General features: G+C 55.3%; 1 protein-coding gene across 1 annotated transcript in view; it reads left to right on the top strand.

Annotated features, from left to right (window-relative positions):
• Window positions 1-15434: 15434 nt before the first annotated feature.
• The window catches only part of IGFN1 (immunoglobulin like and fibronectin type III domain containing 1), a 49526-nt gene continuing 41915 nt past the window's right edge, over window positions 15435-23045 (top strand). The window contains exons 1-2 of the mRNA XM_037885336.1: window positions 15435-15522; window positions 20019-20141. Of these exons, the coding sequence (XP_037741264.1) occupies window positions 15435-15522; window positions 20019-20141 (211 nt within the window). The remainder of the gene's footprint in view (window positions 15523-20018; window positions 20142-23045) is intronic.

The raw sequence follows: 23045 nt of genomic DNA, 5'->3' as shown, positions 1-23045 counted from the left end.
CGCTAGGCCTGATTCTAACCCTCTCATGCTGAGCAGCAGCTTAATCAGTTGACGGCAGCCGGACTAATCATGGCACTATGAGGAGGTCAGAATCTGTCCTGTTGCTGGTGAAAGTGCCAGACTGAGAATCAAATCATCTAACCTTGGTGCCTTCAATTAGGCCCCTAAATCCATATTCAGACATCTGAATTCCAGACCTAATATTCAGAGGGTCTGAGCATCCTCCACTAAAGTCAATGGGAGCTGCAGGTAGTTGGCATCTCTGCAAATCATCCATGATATTTAGACACCTAAGTGAGACTGAAGGGGTCTAATTTTAGGCACCCAGCTTTGAAAATGTTGGCCTGAAGTCCTCTGTCCACAAACTGAGTAGAGTATAGAATGAAGACCCTACAGGGTAAGCGCCCTCAAACCCCACACCCTATACAACGTTCTCAAGAGCATCTGTGTAGGTGAAAGTAAAGTTCAGTCTGCATGGCTAGTTCAGTCCTTAGCCTCTGCAATGAGACCACCAACAAGGTCACTAACTTACGCAAAGGACACTTATCCAGCCGGAATGGGATTGAGACCACTAGTTAATGATCACAAGGGAAAATGACTCATTACCCAACCATTCCTGGATTTGAGCTGGTGACACAGAAGAAACCTATCCTAGTCTTAGTGCCCATAGTGTTCTTTAGCCTAGAGTGATATAGTTCTAATATTTGTGTCTCAAAGATATATTAGACATGGAAAAGATACTGAGAAGGACAACAAAAGTGATTTATGGTATGGAACAGCTTCCCTATGAGGAGAGAGTAAAAACACTGGGACTATTCAGTTTGGAAAAGAGACAACTAAGAAGGGAAATATGATTGAGGTCTACAAAATCATGACTGGTGTGGAGAAGGTGAATAGGGAAGTGTTATTTACCCCTTCACATAATACAAGAACCAGGGGTCACCCAATGACATTAATAGGCATCTGGTTTAAAACAAACAAAAGGAAGTACTTCACACAACACATAAGAATGGCCATAATGGGTCAAACCAAAGGTCTATCTAGCCCAGTATCCTGTCTTCTGACCGTGGCTAATGCCAGGTGCCCTAGAGGGAATGATCAGAACAGGGAATCATCAAGTGATTCATCTCCTGTTGCCGATTCTCAGCTTGAGGCAAACAGAGGCTAAGGACACCATCCCTGCCCATCCTGGCTAATAGCCCATCAGAGTTCCTTCCCCACTCTGAATTCTAGGGTACAGATGTGGGGACCTGCAGGAAAGCCTCCTAAGCTTACTTTTACCAGCTTAGGTTAAAACTTCCCCAAGGTACAAACTATTTTACCTTTTGCCCTTGGACTTTATTGCTGCCACCACCAAGTGTCTTAACAAATATATAACTGGGAAAGAGCCCGCTTGGAAATGTCTTTCCCCCCCAAAAAATCCTCCCCAAACCCTACACTCCCTTTCCTGGGGAAGGCTTGATAAAAATCCTCACCAATTTGCATAGGTGAACACAGACCCAAACCCTTGGATCTTAAGAATAATGAAAAAGCAATCAGGTTCTTAAAAGAAGAATTTTAATTGAAGAAAAAAAATAAAAGATCACCTCTGTAAAATCAGGATGGTAAATACCTTACAGGGTAATCAGATTCAAAACAGAGAATCCCTCTAGGCAAAACCTTAAGTTACAAAAAGACACAAAAGCAGGAATATCCATTCCATTCAGCACAGCTTATTTTATCAGCCATTTAAACAAAACAGAATCTAACTCATCTCTAGCTAGATTACTTATTAAGTTCTAAGACTCCATTCCTGTTCTGTTCCCGGCAAAAGCATCACACAGACAGAGAGAACCCTTTGTTTCTCCCCCCTCCAGCTTTGAAAGTATCTTGTCTTCTCATTGCTCATTTTGGTCAGGTACCAGCGAGGTTATCCTAGCTTCTTAACCCTTTACAGGTGAAAGGGTTTTTCCTCTGGCCAGGAGGGATTTAAAGGTGTTTACCCTTCCCTTTATATTTATGACATAGCCATTGATAGACCCATCTTCCATGAATTTATCTAGCTTTTTTTGAATGCTGTTATAGTCTTGGCCTTCACAACATTCTCTGGCAAGGAGTTCCACAGATTGACTGTGCGTTGTGTGAAGAAACACTTCCTTGTGTTTTAAACCTGCTGCCTATTAATGTCATTGGGTGACCCCTAGTCACCATAGTGGAACCCACACTCAACCTGTGGAAATTGTTGCCACAGAATAATGTTAAGGCCAAAACCGTAACTAACTGTTCAACAAAGAATGAGAATTTGATAGAGGAAAGGTTCATCCATAGCTATTAGCCAAGATGAGCAGGGATGCAACCCCACACTCTGGGTGTCCCTAAGCCTCTGACTGCCAGATGCTGGGACTGGATGACAGGGGAGGGATCACTTGATAATTGCCATGTTCTGTTCATTCCCTCTCATGCACCTGGCATTGGTCACTGTCAGATGTCTGGATACTGGGTTAGATGGACCATCAGTCTGACCCCGTATGGCCATTCTTATGTTCCGTGTAAATAGGAGCATCTAGCAAACATCCATTCCATATAGCCCTTAAACATACATTTCTATCTATTGTATTTATGGGGTTCTAATCACTGTAGTGTCTGGGTAGATTTTGAGGGTGGGATATTGAAAGTGATCTAGGGGATTTGGACACCCAGTTCCTATTCATTGTTTGTCCAAATGTCTTAGGTGGCTTTGTAGATCCCACCCTAAATGTTTTTTTCAGTCCTTCCTGGTGTAACATTGTCTTCTAGCACAGTAATCCAGAGATGAATATGGCCCTGTCTGTCACCAGAGAAGCACAGCCCAAATGCTTGGTCCCACTCAGCGAAGGCAGGGGTCATGAGAGAAGGTCATGCACCTAGCCTCATGTTTGATGGACAGGGCTGTGAGCCTGGCAAAAGTGTCAGTTCCTAGCATCTATGCATCACTTCTAGCAACCCTCTCTGGGCAGTCCAGGTGCGCTGTTGCAATGTTCTGGAAGGAATCCGATCTGGCCCTCATCATAGAATATCAGGGTTGGAAGGGACCTCAGGAGGTCATCTAGTCCAACCCCCTGCTCAAAGCAGGACCAATCCCCAGTTTTTGCCCCAGATCCCTAAATGGCCCCTTCAAGGATTGAACTCACAAGCCTGGGTTTAGCAGGCCAATGCTCAAACCACTGAGCTATCCCCCCCATCAGCCACAGCTGGTGGATTCAAGATGCGCTCTTGAAAGGGAAAGGAGTTAAAGGCTAAATAGAGGATGCAGAAGAATCTCACCTCCAATTAAAATGTTCCATTAAATGTAATCTTGAGATGATGCAGGGGAGGAGATGCTCTCTTGGGGCAGTTGTTTTCCCTTGTCCTCTTTCACTCACTTCTTGCTGTGGTGGGGGCACTTGCTCCTATGGAGAATGCATCCTCTCCTCATTTAAACCCCTGACCGCTGCTGAATGCGCCAGACACCACCCTGACATTTTGTGGCATTTCAGTGGCATGCCAGCAGCTCAGCTGCAAGGGTTAACAAGACTGGGCGGGGCGGGGGGGGGGGTTGAAAACAAGCTGTGAAATGGAAGAAGGTCAGTCTCTTGGAGGGTTTTGCTGCATCACAGATGGTTTTAAATTATCAGCCCATCTGCAGAAAATGTTGTCTCCATTCCTTCCCCCAAAAGGAAGCCTGGAAATTGACACTTCTTATGACCAACTGTCTGACTAAATGAAAGAGCCCCCTGGTAGTTCAAGCAGAATCCCTACCATAACTCATAATGGGAGTTTGGAATAAACAACAGCAGCAGGACCCTTTTCAACTGGAATTATACCATTTATGGGAGGCGCATCTACCGGCAAAGTAAACACCTGTTAGTCTGGATGCTAGGAACCTCTTCGCTCCACTGGCTCTACCCGTGCTAAATAGAAGTGATTACCTCCACTGGGTAAGGCAGCTGAATTCCAGCAACGGCTAAAAGCCCTTTAGAGAGGAAGTATGGGCCGGAGTTAGGGAAAGCTAGCTAACTTCCACAGCTTACATGAACAATCCCGGTCTGTGGAAGGGGCTTGCGTGGCATCAGACGTTATTAAGGGCTTTCATGCTAAGGGTAAAAGCTGCACATGAACATAGAAAAGTAGCGAGGCTGCCAATATCCACCGAGACTGAAAGCCAAGAGACTGTGACTGGCCAATAAAAAGGTATAGAAAGGGGTCATGGAAGTGGCTGCTGGAACACAGCCTTAATTCCCAAGGGATAAACAGGATCGATTTTCCAGCAGCATATACAGGGCCTGATCCTCTTCTCACATATCCTGGTGTAACTCCACTGTCCTGGATAGAGTTACTCCCAATTTATACCATTGTACGTGCAGAATCAGGTCCATAAAGTCTGAAAACTGGCAGCCTTTAGCCACACCAACTGGGAAAATAATGTCCCCATTTTCTTCTTTGTCCCCATTTTTTTCCTATATTGGAAGCCAGGGAGACACAAATACTGTCAGCAGACACCGCTAACGCTCATGGCTAAATAGAGGGCATGAGGGAAGAATTATGCTAGGATTTCATGGTCACATTTTCCATTTTAAAATGTCTTTTCAAAATAATTTGGGGAAAGTGCTGATCTCTGGCCCTGGGGGTGGGGGGAACCACCTCTGTTTACCCCAGAAGAGGTGCTGCTGAGGCTCCAGCAGGGCAAACGTCTCTGCCAGGGTGCCTCACCCCTGCCTTGAAGAAAACCCCATCTGGGGGCTGAAGGAAAGGTTGCGGTTCACATCCCTTTCAGTCTTTGGTCTCTACTGTGCGAGTATCAGCTGAAGTGGTGGATTTTTGTCATGTGCTCCCTTCCCCACTGTAATAGAGCCAGACTCACCTCGCGGCACCTCCTGCGGCTCTGCGGGAATTAGCGTGTCAGCCTCTGGAGCGCCATCTGGTGATCCACCTTACCACTGGGCCTGGTCCCTCCCAGGACCCGGTGCCTCCGCCCATTGGGGTGCTGCCCCCTGGCAGTAAACCCCAACAATCCCTGCAGGTCTCCCCTCCCTGGGGAACCCCTACCCCCACCTCACCTCAGTCTTGGCTACTGCCAGTCATTGCTTAGCCCTGCTCCCCAGGGCAGACTGCAGTGTATCAACCACTCATCACCGGCAAGTGGAGTGGGACCTGCTGCCTCTGTCTACCCATGGGCTGCCCCCTTGCAACCCCAGTACCTAATAGACCCTAATCTAGGCCTCGCAGCCTGGGGGTTTCCAGGCCAGAGCTCCCTTGCTCCCAAGGCCTTTCCCTCTCAGCCCTGCCCCAATCTAGGTATTCCCTCAGGTCCCTGCAGCCAGGCCCTTCCCTCTCTGAACACAGAGAGAGACTGGCTAAACTTCAGCCTAGCAGCCCCTTTATAGGCCCAGCTGCAGCCTGATTGGGGTGTGGCCCAGCTGCGGCCTTTTCCCCAGTCAGCCTAGCTTTTCTTGCCCTCAGCCCTGGCTCCCTCCCAGGGCTGGCTTTTAAGCAGCACAGGGCAGGAGTGGGTAACCTTTACGTATGTCCGGGTGGAGGAGGATCAGTCGTGCCATTCCCGGTTGGACTGCATTTATTTTTCACATTTCCATCTGGCACGAGCCCATGCTGCCGGCGTCCGGCCAGCCCCGTTCTCGGATCACCACGTGGTGACCGTGACAGCCTCTCTCAGTTCGGCCTATTGGCATTTTAACAACAGCTTGCTGGAGGACGTGGGCTTCGTGGCCTCCTTCCAGGAGTTTTGGCTGGCCTGGCGGGAGCAGCAGCTTGCCTTTCCCTCGGTGAGGCAGTGGTGGGATGTGGGGAAGGTGCGCGCACGGCTCTTCTGCCGCCACTATACCTGGGGCGCCACGCGGCAGAGGGATGGGGTGATAGGGCAGTTGGAGCGGGAGGTCTTAGAGCTAGAGAGGTGTCTGGCCTCCAGCCCCGAGGATCCACCCCTCCGTGCAGCGTACCGGGAAGAGCTCCGGGCCCTGGAGGACCATCGAGCCCGGGGTGCTTTTGTTCGATCCCGCATCCGTCTCCTTCGGGAGATGGATTGCGGCTCCCGCTTCTTCTATGCCCTGGAGAAAAGGAGAGGGGCCAAAAAGCACGTCACCTGCCTCCTGGCAGAGGACCGTACCCCCCTCACGGATCCGGAGGAGATGCGTGGAAGGGCCAGGGCCTTCTACACTAGCCTTTTCTCCCCAGATCTGACCGACGCCGAAGCCCGCAGGGTGCTCTGGACTGAACTCCTGACGGTCAGTGCGGGCGACCGAGGCCAGCTGGAGCTGCCTGTCTCTCTGGCCGAGCTCTCGGAAGCCCTCCGCTGCATCCCCACCAATAAATCTCCAGGCATGGACGGCTGACCGTGGAGTTCTACCGCGTGTTCTGGGACGTCCTCAGCCTGGACCTTGTCATCGTCTGGGCCGAGTCCTTGCAAAGTGGGGTCCTCCCTTTCTTGTGCAGGTGAGCCATGCTCGCCTTATTGCCGAAGAAGGGGGACCTCCACGACCTACGGAATTGGTGTCCCGTCTCGCTCCTCAGCACGGACTGCAAGGTCATAGCGAAGGCCATCTCACTGCGGCTGGGGTCCATGCTGGCGGACGTAGTCCATCCTGACAGACCTACACCGTCCTGGGCCAGACTATATATGATAACTTGTATTTGGTCCGGGACCTCTTGGAGCTGGGGTGTAGGGATGGTCTGTCATTCGCAGTGATGTTGGACAATCTCCCGGAGGACGTCCATGGCAGCTGGGCTCTGCTCGGTCCCCGAGCAGTCCCGCTCCTCGAGGATGGCGTTAAAGTCCCCGCCCAGGACCAGGCACTCATGAGGATCCAAGGAGCCGAGGAAGGTGGATGCCTGCTGATAAAAACGCAGCTGCTCCAGGCCCAATGTTGGGGCATAGACGTTAATGAGGTTGACCACGAGCCCCTCCATGTGGACCCGGAGATGCAGCAGGCGGCCTGGCACAGCCTCAGCGACCCCCAGCACCTCGGGCTGTAGTCGGGAGAGAACAGGGTCGCCACTCCAGCAGTACAAACTGTGAGATGGCAAAGTAGACCCTGTCCCCCCACTCCAGCCACCAGCTGTCTTTGGCAGCCGTATCCATATGGGTCTCCTGCAGGAAAACCACAGAGTACCCCCCTCCCAAAGGAAGGAGAGCACCTGGCACCTGGCCATCCTACAGCCCTGGGTGTTCAGTGTTGCAAAGATGATAGGTGCCAGGAGGGCTGGGGGGGATCCTCGCCATCAGGGATGCTCTCGGCCCCCAGTGGGCCGTGCAGCAAACCGTGACCTACCCCGAAGGTGAGCAAGGAGTCACAGAAGCCACGGGCCCGGTGGTAAGCCGCAGAGCCTGCTTCCTGGTCCTTTTACCCTCCCCCATGAGGGCCCTCATGGCCCGGAGGATTTGAAGAAAATCCCCCCATCGCTGGACAGCGAGCTGCACCTTATTACGGGAGCCACAGATGTCTTCTAGAAACTCCCACAGCTCTTCTCGCAGCCAATGGGGGGGTGGGGTCACTGGCCCCTGGTCGTTCTCTGGTGGGGCCCCTGGCACAGCCCCGTGGCCCATCGAGACGGACAGGCAAGGGGCAGACCCTTGACGTGGCGTCTGATGGGCTGGCACCACGTGGCCTGCCTCAGACCCCGGCTCAATGGGGGGCGGCGGAGGGAAGATAGCAGCCCCTAGTGGGTTGGGACAGGGAAACACAAAGGCCGCTCCCTGGGGTTCACCCTCCGGGAAAGGGAAGGAGACGGCCTCAGGGGCGGCAATGGCATCGCAGGAGGTGGAGGGGATAGGGAGGGGTCAGGAGTAGGGGCAGGGAGAGGGACAGAGGCGGGATTCTGGGCCCCAGTAACTGGGCCGCTGGGAGGTGAGTCCCCTCGGTCTGGCTCAGGGGTCTGAGGGACAGGGAGGGGGTCCCCAGTGATGCCAGGCCCAGGCTCAATAGCAGGTGCAATAGCCATGGCATCAGGAGGTGGGCAAGTTTCAGTGGGGCCCCCACCCGGGAAGGAAGTCGGTTGCCCCACGCCAACGGGAGATACCCCTGGTAACTTGGGTCCTGGCTGCGAGGCACTGGCCATTGCCCCAACAGGCTTGGCAGCCGTCAGCGGAGCACCACCTGCGACCGGGCAGGTCGAAGAGTCCAGGGGACCCTTGGAGGCGGGAGCAGAAGCAGTGGTTATGGGGAGGGGGCATGGGAAAGGGGGGGCCGGGGTGAGGTCGCTCAGGTTGAGGCCCGCTGGCAGAGGGTCGTCCTTCCCCTGGGTGACCAGGGTCAGACCCAGGGCCTCGATCTCCTCATAGATGGAGGGGAGATCGCCTCCCACCACCCCGGGGCCCTCCCCGCCAGCGCCCGGGGCGACGCTCTCTTCGGAGCTCGCAGGGGTTTCAGATGTTAAGGGGGCAGAGGCCTCTGTGGGGAGGGACCCCGACGGAGGGGCGGTGTTCCCCTCCGGTGCTGCCACGTCTTCCCCAGCTGGCACCGGTGGATGGAACGTGGCCATGGGCAGGGTGGAAGGCTCGGCATCGGTGCCCCCCCTTCCTGGTTTCCCTCCGCATCGGATGGCAGGAGCAGAGCTCGAGCCTTCCGCTTGCCCCGCTTTCCCTGTACTAGGGTCCAGCCCTCTGTGGCATCGTCTGTGGGCTGAGTAACAGGGGTTGGGTCTGGGGGCAGGAATGATGACTTGGGGACCTGGGAAGGCAACGGTGGGGCAGCACGACGGGGGGCAGATTCCCCCTGGGGCGGGCCCTCTCCCACGCCCGGCGATACTCCCACCGCACCCTCCGATATGGGCCCCGCCAGAGTGCATACAGCAGAGGCAGGGCTCTCCCGCTTCTCTGGGCACACGGTGGGGAGTACCCCTTGGGCCTGAGCAGGAGCAGTGGTGGACTGAGAAGGAGGGTGGCTCCGGGCACTGGGCAGCCAGGGGTGCCGACGATGATGGGGCTGGTGCCCTGCCAGGGCTCGGGTGTCCCGGGTGCTCCTCCGTGCCGGGCCAAGGGGCAGTCCCTCTGGATGTGCCCCATCGCCTGGCAGAGGTAGCACCGGGCCTCCCCGTGGAATAATGCACCCAGTAATGGGCCCCCTGGTAGGGGACCAGGAAAGATCCCTCAAGCGCCTCTCCATCATGCATCGCCGGCATCACTTGTATCTTGTATCTGATGAGGTTCAACAAGGACAAGTGCAGAGTCCTGCACTTAGGACAGAAGAATCCCATGCACCGTGACAGACTAGGGACCGAATGGCTCGGCAGCAGTTCTGCGGAAAAGGACCTAGGGGTTACAGTGGACGTGAAGCTGGATATGAGTCAATAGTATGCCCCTGTTGCCAAGAAGGCCAATGGTATTTTGGGCTGTATAAGTAGGGGCATTGCCAGCAGATCGAGGGACGTGATCGTTCCCCTCTATTCGACATTGGTGAGGCCTCATCTGGAGTACTGTGTCCAGTTTTGGGCCCCACACTACAAGAGGGATGTGGAAAAATTGGAAAGAGTCCAGCAGAGGGCAACAAAAATGATTAGGGGACTGAAACACATGACTTATGAGGAGAGGCTGAGGGAACTGGGATTGTTTAGTCTGTGGAAGAGAAGAATGAGGGGGGATTTGGTAGCTGCTTTCAACTACCTGAAAGGTGGATCCAAAGAGGATGGATCTAGACTGTTCTCAGTGGTAGCAGATGACAGAACAAGGAGTAATGGTCTCAAGTTTCAGTGTGGGAGGTTTAGGTTGGATATTAGGAAAAACTTTTTCACTAGGAGGGTGGTGAAACACTGGAGGAGGTGGTGGAATCTCCTTCCTTAGATATTTTTAAGGTCAGGCTTGACAAAGCCCTGGCTGGGATGATTTAGTTGGGGATGGGTCCTGCTTTGAGCAGGGGTTGGACTAGATGACCTCCTGAGGTCCCTTCCAACCCTGATATTCTATGATTCTATGATTCTATGCACCTGCTGGCAGAACAAGAGGATGTGACGGGGGGCAGGGTCTTTGCAGCCCAGCGGAAGAGGGCTGATAATGGAGATTGGTTTCCCCAGGGTAGAGAGGGCAGGCAGCAGGACAGCATTAGAGAGGAAAGGAGGAACGGAGGTCAGAACTACACGGGCACCGAGGTCCTCCAGCAGCTCCAGGGGGACGAACATGCCCCCCACCGCCAGGCCCTCCTCCACCACCTCCTGGGCGGCAGCCTCCGAGGCAAGGAAGAAGACGACCTTCCCATACATTTTGGAGGCCGCCACGATGGCCGTGGGCCCCACCACCCTCGCCAACGCCCTCACATAGGTCTCCACGTGGGGCGAGGCTGGCACCAGTAGGCAACGGACGCCATGCTTCCTGGTCAAGGTGGGGAAGGGGCCCTGGCCGCTAGGGATGGTAACAGCGGTGGTGGCTGGGAGAGATGACGTAGTAGTTGGCGGGAGAGGCTGCCGCCACCTGGGTGTACGCTCTGGGGGCTGGAGCGGGGGCGCCCGCAGTGCTGGTAGAGGGAACAGCGGGGAGGGACGCTGCGGCCGGTGGTGGGGCCTCGGCAGTGGGGGCAGCCCCTGCCATGGAGGCCCTAGTCTTTTTAGCGGGGCTCTTTCCCTTCTTTTTGCCCCGGCCCTTCCCGCTGGCTGGGGTGGGTCCTCCAGAACCAGAGGGGGCGAGGGATGTGGCAGCCGCGGAGGTCACCCCATTGCCTGCTGCTGCCGGCTCCCCAGCGGGGGCGATAGCAGGTGGTTCAGCAACAACGGTTGAAGTAGAGGCTGGGGGGGGCATCGAGAGGGCAGGCGGGGGGGGCAGGGTCTGCCCCAGGGATCCCACCTGCCATGTCTCCCGCCATGATGAGCTGTGAGGGAGGGGAAGGAGGGGAAAAACACGGTAGAAAGGAGGGGGAAGGGGAAGCAGGTCAACCACTCCTCCCCGCTAGGCTGCGGGCAGGGGAGGAGGGTGCTGAAATGGGGGGGGCAGATAGGGTGGCTATCAAGGACTTGTGGGGGGGTCAGTCACCGACAGAAGATGGAAGTCCAGCTCCTCTAGCTGCACTAGGGGAGGGAAGGTTACAATAACATCAAGGGGGTGCAGTGATCAACCAAAACGGGGGAGGGGGAGGGCACACGAAGGGAGGGCCAATCAGGGCAAGGGGGCCGCAAAGGAAGGGGAGCAAACAGGCTGGGGGTGGGGCAGGGGAACCAAGGGGCTAGGTGTAGGGCTGGGGCGGGACAAACAAACCAAACCGCAGAGGGGAAAGGGCGGGGCAGGCACACAAACTGGGCTCGCAAGGGGCTTAGGCAAAGAAGCTGGGGGGCGCAAAGGGCTGTAATCGTGGAGGGGGGCAGTCCAAAAAAAGGGGGGGGCACGTGCACCCAGGCGCGCTTGCGAAAAAGTCACTGTGTGGTTGGCTGCTGCTGCAGACCGAAATGGTGGAAACGGACGCGGCCGGCCAGGCAGACAGCTGAGTCCCAGAGGCAGGAGCTCGAGGCAGATGGTGAGTGGCCGGGGGGGGGGGGGGGGGGGCAATGGTGGGGGTGGGACACAGATGGACCGGGGGCAGGCTCCACGCCACACCCCCTATGTCCCCACACACACAGTCAGGACCCCCACCACAAAAGCGCAGTTCAAAAATCAGTCCTCAGTGGCCCCCTCCACAGTGGTCTCCAGAGTCTCTGTGCGCTCCCCCGGCAGCCGATGGGCCTCTCCGTCCTCTTCCTGCTCCGGGCTCCAGCAGCTCCCAGGACAAATGCAGCAGCAGCAGCTCCAGCAGCCCTGGCGGCCAGGCAGGAAGGATCCCGCACAGGTGGCAGGAGTGGGGTCCTGGCTTCTCCCTCCAGAGGTGGGTGGTGGGTGGGTGGCAGGCCAGCAAGGCCCCCCCTCACTCAACAGCAGTGGCAGCATCACTCCAGGGAAGGAGAGAGCTCCAGCCGGGCAGCCCAAGCTGACTGACCTCTCCCTCCTGCAGCGGGATCTTATTGCAAACCCAGGAGGCGGGTGGGCGCAAGCCCACCCACTTCTAAAGGCCCCTCCCCCAGCCTAGCGGGAGGGACCACTGGACCCAGGGACCAACTGATTGCGGGGGACAACTAATGAAAAACAGGGATCGGAGTGAAGGTCAGAGGTTCAAAACAAGGGTACTGGATGAGGATACTGAGCAGAGAGCCCCGGACAGCGCCCACTGCTCCTCAAAGCTGTCGAGGGAGCCAGCGGACGCTGCTCAGGGGAACTCTGCCCGGATGCGTGAGACGAGGGAGGAACGGAAATAGGCCCCGCAGTCGCAGAGCACCCCCTCATCCAGCATCCTCCTCCTGGTGTTATAGATGGAGACTTTGACCAGAGCCAGGAGAAGGTTGACGAGGAGGTCTCGCGACTTCATGGGGCCACGGATAGGGTGTGCGAAAAGGAATAAGTGTGGGGAAAAGTGCAGCCAGAACCACAACAAGAGGTTCTGGAGGAGCCGGAATAGGGGCTGCAACCTGGTGCATTCGAGATAGGCGTGCGCCAGGTTCTCCCTCATGCCGCAAAAGGGGCAGGCCTCAGGTATAGGGGTGAACCGCACCAGGTGCACGCCCGTGCTCACGGCTCCATGAAGAAGCCACCAACTGATGTCCCTGGCGGGCCGTGGGACCAAGGTGGAATAAAGGCTGGCCCACTGGGGTTCCTCACCTCTTTAGGTAGAAGATAGTCCTGCCATTTGGTGTCGGGGCAGGACACGAGGGTGAGGAAGTGCAGTGTGTGGAGCACAAGTGTGTACAGATTTCTAGACGCAGTTCAAAACCGGACCGGCTGCAGGGTATGCAGCTGGCTCGGAGTGTGGGAGTGGGGAGGCCAGGGGGGCTCGTGGAACAGGGGCCGAAGAAAAATATAGAATCATAGAATATCAGGGTTGGAAGGGACCTCAGGAGGTCATCAAGTCCAGCCTCTGCTCAAAGCAGGACCAATCCCCAATTTTTGCCCCAGATCCCTAAATGGCCCCCTCAAGGATTGAACTGACAACCCTGGGTTTAGCAGGCCAATGCTCAAACCACTAAGCTATCCCTCCCTCCTAAATCTGGAGGGCCAGGGGTAAGGGGTGGGCGCGGAGCGCCCTTTCACAGAGCTCACCACAGGAAAACGAGAGAATCAGGTGACAATGCAGCTTTCACCTCCTGGAGTATGTGCCTAGGGGCTGGAAGGGTGGAAAGCCCCATGCGTCGACCGAGCACGCGGGGTGTCACCCAGTCCCCCCGTCATAGTCCAGGAGGTCTCCGACTCTGTTGGTTTCTGCCAGGACCAACCTCCGACACACTGAGGGAGACTCCGCCACCTGCAAACGGAGATCGAGGTTGTGTAGCAGGGGCTCTGAGAGGAGGTCCGTCCCCTCTGTGGCCACAAAGGACCTGGTCGCTGAAAAAAGCTTCCAGGTCCGGAGGAGGTCCTGGTAGAAGACTGGCAGCTCAGAGAGGTCTTGCAGAAGACCTCTCGGATGGAGAAAAAAGAGCTGCCGGTCATATCAGAGCCCTCAGAGGCGGCGGAGGAAGGCGTGCGCCAACGTGCTCCACGCTGGACTACCTGCACCATAAAGGAGCCTCTGCAGGGCCTGGAGGCGGAAGACATGGACCAGGCTGCGCAAGCAAACCAGGCCCTGTCCTCCTTCTTCCAGGGGAAGACTCAGGACCACTGCAGAGACCCAGTGCAGCCCGGGCCAGAAAAACTCCAGAGCCATCCTCTGGAGCCTGGCCAGGATCCTCGGGGCTGGGCTCAGGGTGTTGAGCCGGTGCCAGAGCATGGGCAGGATTAGCTGGTTCAGCACCAGCGACCTCCCTCACAGGGAGAGACACCGGAACAGTCCTGTCCCCCTCCGCAGCCACTCACCCACCCTGGCCTCCATATCCTGCCAGTTCTCCGGTAGAGAAGGATGCGTGGTGGATAGATAAACGCCAAGATAAAGCAGCGGACTTGTACCCCACCGAATGGGTTGAAGCGCGGGTGGGAGGGAGCTCGCCTGCCACCCATCCCCAACCACCAGGCCAGAGCTCTTGACCCAGTTGACCTGGGCGGAGGAGGCCACCGAGTAAACGGTCTGGCAGGCCTCCACCCTCACCAGGTCGTCCGCGTCCTGGACCATGAGGAGCACATCGTCAGCATATGCCAACAGGACCAGCTGCAGCTCCAGCTCCTGAAGCATCAACCTCATCAACCTCCGGCAGAGGAGATGGAGTAAGGGCTTGATCACCAGAGCATACAGCTGGCCCGAGAGGAGGCACCCCTGCCGTACTCCCCACCCGAAGCTGACCTGCTCGGTCAGGGTCCAGTTGAGCACCTGGAGAAAGCCCATGAACTGGGGCCCAAAGCTGAAAGCCCGCAGGGTGCCCAGGAGATACTCGTGGTCCACCACCCAGACGATGTCTCGACGTTTACCTATGTCAGGGTGGAGGCCCATCGGTCATGCCACTCCCGGTTGGACTGCATCTATTTGTCACACTTCCACTTTTCACGGGCCCGCTCCTCCAACATCTGGCTGGCCCCTTTTTCAGATCACTGTCTGGCCACTGTGATGGCCTCTCTCCGTGCGGAGAGGCCGGGGCTGGCCTATTTGCATTTTAACAGCAGCTTGCTGGAGGATGTGGGCTTTGTGGCGTCCTTCCGGGAGTTCTGGCTGGCCCGGCGGGGGCAGCGGCGTGCCTTTCCCTCAGCGTGGCGGTGGTGGGATTTGGGGAAGGTGCATGCCCGGCTCTTCTGCCATGACTACACCCAGGGCGCCAGCCAACGGAGGGATGCAGCGATAGTGCAGTTGGAATGGGAGGTCTTAGAGCTGGAGAGGCGTCTGGCCACCAGCCCTAAGGATCCATCCCTTTGCAGAGCATGCCGGGAGAAGCGGGAGGAGCTCCGGGCCCTCGACGACCATTGGGCCCAGGGTGCTTTTGTTTGATCCCGCATCCGCCTCCTTCGGGAGACGGATTGCGGCTCCTGCTTCTTCTACGCCCTGGAGAAAAAGAGGGGGGCCAAGAAGCACATCACCTGCCTTCTGGCGGAGGACGGCACCCTCCTCACAGATCCAGTGGAGATGTGCGAGAGGGCCCTTCTACGCACACCTTTTCTCCCCGGATCCGACTGATCCTACCGCTCACAGAGTGCTCTGGGATGGACTCCCGACGGTCAGTGCGGGCGACCGGGACTGGCTAGAGCTGCCTCTCTCTCTGGCCGAGTTCTCGGAAGCCCTCCACTGCATGCCCACCAATAAATCTCTGGCCATGGACGGGCTGACTGTGGAGTTCTACCATGTGTTCTGGGACGTCCTGGCCCAGACCTAGTCACTGTTTGGCCCAAGTCTTTGCAAAGTGGGATCCTCCCTCTCTCGTGCAGGTGAGCCGTGCTTGCCTTATTGCCGAAGAAGGCGGACCTCCACAACTTATGGAATTGGCGTCCCGTCTCGCTCCTCAGCACGGACTACAAAATTGTAGCAAAGGCCATCTCGCTGTGGCTGGGGTCCATGCTGGAGGACATGATCCACCCAGACCAGAGCTACACCATCCTGAGCCGTGCCATCTTTGATAACCTGTATCTGGTCTGGGATCTCTTGGAGCTTGGGAGTAGGGATGGTCTGTCGTTCGCCCTCCTGTCCCTGGATCAGGAGAAGGCATTCAACAGGGTGGACCACGGGTATCTCCTGGGCACTCTGTGAGCGTTAGGCTTCGGATCCCAGTTTGTGGGTCTTCTCCAGGTGCTGTACGCTTCCGCAGAGTGTCTGGTCAGGCTCAACTGGACCCTGACCAAGCTGGTCAGGTTCGGGCGGGGATTACGGCAGGGGTGTCCCCTCTTGGGCCAGCTGTACGCTCTGGTGATCGAGCCCTTCCTCTGTCTCCTCCACAGGAGGTTGACGGGGTTGGTGCTTCGAGAGCCGGAGCTGCGGCTGGTCCTCTTGGCATACGCCAACGATGTGCTCCTCGTGGTCCAGGACCCCGACTTGGCGTGGGTGGAAGCTTGCCAGACCGTGTACTCGATGGCCTCCTCCTCCTGGGTCAACTGGGTCAAGAGCTCTGGCCTGGTGGTCGGGGACGGGTGGCAGGCGAGCTCCCTCCCACCCGCACTTCAGGCCATCTGGTGGACGCGGGTCCGCTGCTCTATCTCGGCGTTTACCTTTCTGCCACGCATCCATCTCTGCCGGAGAACTGGCACAGTTTACAGGGCAGGGTGACGGAGTGGCTCCGGAAATGGACAGGACTACTCCAGTGCCTCTACCTTTGAGGGAAGGCACTGGTACTCAATCAACTAGTCCTGTCCATGCTCTGGTTCCGGCTCAACACCCTGGTCCCAGCCCTGGTCTTCCTGGCCGACCTCCAGACGGCGATTCTGGAGTTCTTTTGGCCAGGACTGCCGGGGTCTCTGCAGGGGTCCTCGATCTGTCCCTGGAGGAGGGAGGGCAGGGTCTGCAGTGCCCACCCACTCAGGTCCATGTCTTCCACCTCCAGGCCCTGCAGAGGCTCCTTTATGGTGCAGGTAGTCCGGCGTGGAAAGTACTGGTGCACGCCTTCCTGCGCCGCTTCTGAGGGCTCCAATACGACCGGCGGCTCCTTTATCTCGATCTGAGAGGTCTTCCGCAAGACCTCTCCAGGCTGCCGGTATTCTACCAGGACCTCCTCCAGACCTGGAAACTGTTATCGGCGACCAGGTCCGTGGTGGCCACTGAGAGGGCAGATCTCCTCGCGGAGCCCCTGCTACACAACCCCCAGCTCCATGTGCAGGTGGCGGAGTCCCTCTCGGTGCACTAGAGGTTGATCCCGGCAGAAGTCACCAGAGTCGGAGACCTCCTGGACTATGACCGGGGAGACTGGCTGGATCCCCTGACGCTCACTCAGCGTATGGGGCTCTCCAGGCCTTGTACTCCCCGGTGCGTACTTCAGGAGGTGAGGGACGCTTTGCCGCCTGCTGATTGGGCTTACCTCGACCGGATCCTGCATGAGGGCACGCCCCGCCCACCCTCCACCCCAGGCTCTCTGGACCTTTTCATCGGGCCCCAGCCCCATGGACCCAACTGGTCCTCCTGCCCCTTCTCTGTGAGCCGGCTGCATGACTTGCAGTCAGTTCGTTTCCAGACCACGCCAAGGAAACACCTATACACGCTCGTGCTCCACACCCTTTACTTCCTCACCGTTGCGTCCAGCTCCGACACAAAGTGGCGGGACCTCCTGCCACCTCTAGAGGGTGAGGAGCCCTGGTGGGCCAGCCTATACCCCACCCTCGTCCTGAGGCCCGCTGGGGATATCAGCTGGTGGCTCCTTCATGGGGCCATGAGCACGGGCGTGTATTTGGCGCGGTTTACCCCTATCCCGACACCTGCCCCTTCTGCAGCGTGAGGGAGACTGGCGCATGTTTACTTGGAGTGCGCCAGGTTGCAGCCCCTATTCCGGCCCCTCACAAATATCCTGTTACATTTCTGGCTGCACTTTTCCCCTCATCACCTTCTCTATGCACTCCCTATCCGTGGCCCCACAAAGTCACGGGACCTCCTGGTCAACCTCCTCCTGGCCCTGGCTAAAACGGCCATCTATAAAACCAGGTAGAGGAGGTTGGCCGATGGAGACTCCTGTGACTGTGGGGCCTGTTTCTGATCCTCTATCCGTTCATGTATCTGGGCAGAGTTCCTCTGGGCAGCATCCACTGGCTCCCTTGATGCCTTTGAGGAGCAGTGGGCTCTGTCTGGGGTTCTCTTCTCGGTGTCCCCGTCAGGTTCCCTTTTTTTGACCCTTTGACTGAACTCCTGTCCCTGTTTCACTAGTTGTCCCATGGAATCATTTGGTTTCCAGGTCCTGTAGATCCTCCCATTAGGCTGTGTGTGTGTGGGGGGGGGCGGGGGGGCGGTCCTTATGCAGTGGGCGGGCTCCCGCCCACCCACTTCCCGAAACCCAATAGGTACACCCACCCACTTGAAGCTCAACTGAGATTGACCAAGCTCTTCTAACACAGGCCACCAAAGGGGAACAACATTCAGTTCCTATCAACTGGGACTTAATTTGACCCAGCCACCTAGAGATAAATGGCTCCTTACCTATTACCAACTCCCTGAGTGAGCCACTCCTCCTGGGGACTTTATTTTAAAGGAAGCAGCACAAAAGAAAAAGAAAATTAACATTGCTGCCATCCAGAGTTGAATGAATGATGGAACCCCGGCTAGGCTGGCTTGACTATTTGGTTCTCTGTGCATTGTGCTGCCATGAGGAGGTGGCTTTGAGTCCCGCACTGCCCAGGTCTACTTGGGCTGGGAGCCTTGCAGAGGTTCTGTTGCTCCTGAGTGATGTCTTCCTAGCCAGCAGTTGGAGCAGAACTGGCCTACTCAATGTGAGCTTTTTGGCTGGAGAAAGCGTTGCGAACCAGGCACAAAAGTGGAGTGGGGAGTAAAAGATTGGGAGAGAAAATGGACTGGCCTTCCCCCTTCAAAATAAATCTCAGTCTTTACAACTTAAACCATAACTGGTGCTTTAGGCCTCATGCCTGGTCCCACTGAAATCAATGGGCTTTTTGGCATTGACTCCAGAGAGAACCAGACCAGACCCTAACTCAGTTTGCTGGAAGCTAAAAGCCCAGAGTGAAGAATGTATTTTTGGTTGTAGAGGTAATGGTGCCCCATAAAGGACAGTGACTGTTCCTGAATTCCCTTTACCTCTTGCCCTCAGTTTATTTTTACAGCTTCAGAATAACACAGAGTGGTGAAGGATGCTTTTGTGAAGGTCCAAGCCCAACCTGGATCTTAAATTTTGTTGTTTCACAATAAAATGCAAGTGTCCCCATTATTTTTACTAGCCAAATTAAGCTATTCTTCCCAATGAAGTTGTGAGATGCACATGGGGATCATAGAAATGTAGGGCTGGAAGGGACTTTCAGAGGTCATCGTCCATTCCCTTGCACTGAGATAGGACCAAGTAAACCCAGACCATCCCTGGCGACAGGTGTTTGTCTAACTTGTTCTTTAAAACCTCTGACGGGGATTTCATAACCTCCCTTCATAATCTGTTCCAGTGCTCAAGTATCCTAGAGTTAGAAAGGTTTTCCTAATATCTAACTTGAATCTCCCTTGCTGCAAACCAAGCCAATTACTTCTTGCCCTACACTTGGTGGATATGGAAAACAATTGAACACTGTCCTCTTTGTAACAGTCTTTTGTATATTTGAAGACTGTTTTAAGTTTCCCTGTCAACCTTCTCTCCTTTAGACTAAGTGTGCCCAGTTCTTTCAACCTGAGAACACTAGGCAGCATCTGGGGGAAGGAATCAAGGGAATATGGAGATGCAATGGTGGAACGTTATTATATGTGTAAATTGGCTTGAATAAATAATCCGGTTTAGTCCTCTAACAGCTTGGTTACTTCAATCATAACATACTGATAGTTTATAAGCAATAATGAAAAGATCAAGGGTAGTGGAGGTGGAATTTGATGCCTGGAGGTGATTCTTTGAGGAATAAGTGGTGGAGGTATGCTAATTAACTAGGCTTTCTCCTTCCGAGTGCTGGGGTCTAGCAGCTGAGGATGGGGCAAACTGATGCAGGCAAAATAAGGAGAAGATTTTAAATAGCTTCTGGGTATTAGGTCTTTCCACACACCCCAGGAGTTATGAACCTCCCCAGGCAATGAAACTATCTTCTGTTTTGCAGGAGAATCCACTAAGCTGCAGCGCTGGCCTCCAGAATGACAATGGAAAGGTTTAGGGCAGGTGAGAAAGAACAACAAACCAAGAAACTGTGAACTCGACCTGTGATCTTCATCAGAAATGAGCCATTCTTGCCTTCTTGTGGTTTGTGTTTAATATGTGATGTGTCCTCTGTCAGGGAACTATATCTTGTCAGGTCAGAAATTTTAAAATTTCTGATCTGAACAGCCAGAACTTGAGGAATGTCTAGATCCACATCTGACTGTTGCTGTTCAGATCTCTATTTCTTTTTACGAATTTGTATTACAGCAGTGCTTAGAGGTCCCAACTGCGATCTGTGCCCCATTGTACGGGGCATCATATATAGACATATTAAGAGACACTTCCTGCCCTGAAGAGTTCACAATGTAACTTGAATTCATGTTAATTTTTTTTTTCTCCAGTGAAACCCTGCAAGAAATCTGCCATCCCAGGGGTGACCATCAAGCAGTTTGTTGAAGTTATTCCAAAAGGATGTAGCACGCCTGACTTTGAGCGAAAACCCATCACCCTAACATTACAGGAAGGTGAGACTCTCTTAAGAAACAGTTAATCTCACAGAGCCAGATTCTTGATCTCAGCCCTTGCCTGCATGAGAAAACTATCGATTTAATTGTCAGTTTTCAAACAGTTAATTCAGTACAATTTTCTTGTGTAGCTAAAGCCTCAGTCACATTGGTATAAGTGTAGCATTCATGCAAGGTTCATGCACTTAGCAACATTCAGGGCTGCAGGAGGGATGGAAGACACCCGGGGACCGCTCACCATGGGGAAAGGTGCAGTCCTCCCTTACACCTCACCTGGGGTGGGTGGGCTGCACCACGGCTCGGGCTGGGAGTGCTGTGCATGTAGGGTTGCCAGATGTCTGTTTTTTGACCAGAATCCCCAGTTGAAAAGGGACCCTGGTGGCTCCAGTCGGCACTGCCGACTGGGCCTTTAAAAGTCCGGTTGGTGGTGCAGCGAGGGCGCAGGCCTGAGGCAGGCTCCCTGCCTACCCTGGCTCCGTGCAGCCCCCGGAAGTGGCTGCCAGGACCCTGTGGCCCTAGGCATATGGGCAGCCAGGGAAGCTCTGCGTGCTGCCCCTGCCCAAACCGTCGGCTAAACAGCTCCCATTGGCCAGGAACCGAGATCAGTGGGAGCTGTGGGGGTCACCCATGCGCCTAGGGCCGTAACGACCTGGTGGCCAGTTCCTGGGAGCCGCGGTAAACACCGCTGGGTCCCCACTTCCTGCACCCCAACCCTCTGCCCCAGCCCGGAGTCCCCTTCTGCATCCAAACTCCCTCCTGGAGCCAGCACCCTGCAGCCCCCCCCCAACACCCTGCCCCAGCCCTGAGCTCTCCCTGCACCCCAAACCCCTGATCCCCAGCCCACCCCAGAGCCCACCCCCCCCCAGCTGGAGCCCTCATCCCCCCACATCCCAACCCCCCTGCCCCAGTCTGGAGTCCCCTCTTGCACCCAAACTCCCTCCCGGAGCAACCCCCCTCACACTCCAACTCCCTGCTCCAGCCCTAATCCCCCTCCTGCACCCCAAACCTCTCATCCCCAGCCTCACCCTAGAGCCCACACCCCCAGCCAGAGCCCTCACCCCTTCCCACACTCTGAACCCCTTGGCCTCAGCCCGGAGCCCGCTCCTGCACTGTAAACCCCTCATCCCCATCCCACAGTCCAAACCCCTAGCCGGAGCCCTCACCCCCCTGCACCCCAACTTCTTGCCCCAGACTGGAGCCCCCTCTTGCACCCTAAACCCCTCATCCCTGGCTCCAGCCCAGAGGCCTCACCCCTTCCCGCACTCCTAACCACTCAGCCCCAGCCCAGAGCCCCCTCCTGCACCCCAAATCCCTCAGCTCAGCCCAGAGCCCATACCCCCAGCTGGAGCCCTTTCCCCCGCCCCTTGCCCCAGCCCAGAGCCCTCTCCCGTGCCCTGAACCCCTGATTTGGGGGTTTTAAAGACCTGGCTTCACAAAGCCCTGGCTGGGATGATTTAGTTGGTGTTGGCCCTGCTTTGAGCAGGGGATTGGACTGGATGACCTCCTGAGGTCTCTTCCAACCCTGATATTCTGATTTCTGGTCCCACCCCAGAGCCCATACCCCTAGCTTGAGCCCTCACCCCCCTCCCGCACCTGAACCCCTTGCCCCAGTGAAATTGAGTGAGGGTGGGAGAAAGTGAGCAACAGAGGGAGGGGGAATGGAGCAAGTGGGGGTGGGGCCTCGGAGAAGGGGTGGGGCAGGGTGTTTGGTTTTGTGCGATTAGAAAGTTAGCAACCCTACGTACATGGTCTTGTGCCTTCCCAGGGAGGCTATGTTTATATTTGCTTGTGTTTAATTTTTTATGGAAAACATGAACGTCAGCTGTAGGCAGGGGAATGCTAAACACGTTGGGCTTAGGGGCGCGTCAGGTGTAAGTCCGTCCCTGGGTTGCAGTGTGTGGTATTTACAGGAAGGCCAGTTCATCATCACCAAAGGCCTGATCCAAAGCCCACTGAAATCAGTGGAAAGATTCCCGTTGATTTCAATAGACTTTGGATTGGGCCCTAGAGCAGTGTTTCAGATTGTATTTATGGACTCTGCAGAATGTGGCAAAGCCTGTGTAAAGTCCCTAACTCTGCAGAATGAATAGATTTCCAGCACCTGCAGGTTTCAGTTTTCTCCTCTCTCTCCATACAAAGAAAAGGAGTACTTGTGGCACCTTAGAGACTAACCAATTTATTTGAGCATAAGCTTTCGTGAGCTACAGCTCACTTCATCGGATGCATACTGTGGAAAATACAGATGATGTTTTTATACACACAGACCATGAAAAAATGGGTGTTTACCACTACAAAAGGTATTCTCTCCCCCCACCCCACTCTTCTTCTGGTCATAGCTTCTCTAAAGTGATCACTCTCCTTACAATGTGTATGATAATCAAGTTGGGCCATTTCCAGCACAAATCCAGGTTCCCCCAACCCCCCCCCCCCAAACCCTTTGAGCAGCGGGTTGGACTAGATGACCTCCTGAGGTCCCTTCCAACCCTGATATTCTGCTCAAATAAATTGGTTAATGAGTGGGGTGGGGGGAGAGAAAACCTTTTGTAGTGGTAAACACCCATTTTTTATGCTTTGTGTGTATAAAAAGATCTTCTATACTTTCCACAGTATGCATCCGATGAAGTGAGCTGTAGCTCACGAAAGCTTATGCTCAAATAAATTGGTTAGAGTCTAAGGTGCCACAAGTACTCCTTTTCTTTTTGAGAATACAGACTAACACGGCTGTTACTCTGAAATCTCTCCATACAATTATGTCACTTGTCTATGGACTGTTGTGCCTTTTATAGAGGGATGCAATGCCCCCTAGTGGTACCCCAGATTTTTACCAGGGCCACCTCGCAATAAATGGAGTACTTGTGGCACCTTAGAGACTAACCAATTTATTTGAGCATAAGCTTTCGTGAG

Source organism: Chelonia mydas, chromosome 21, assembly GCF_015237465.2.
Source record: "Chelonia mydas isolate rCheMyd1 chromosome 21, rCheMyd1.pri.v2, whole genome shotgun sequence".
Classification (NCBI taxonomy): domain Eukaryota; kingdom Metazoa; phylum Chordata; order Testudines; family Cheloniidae; genus Chelonia; species Chelonia mydas.
This window is presented reverse-complemented; position numbering and strand designations above follow the sequence as displayed.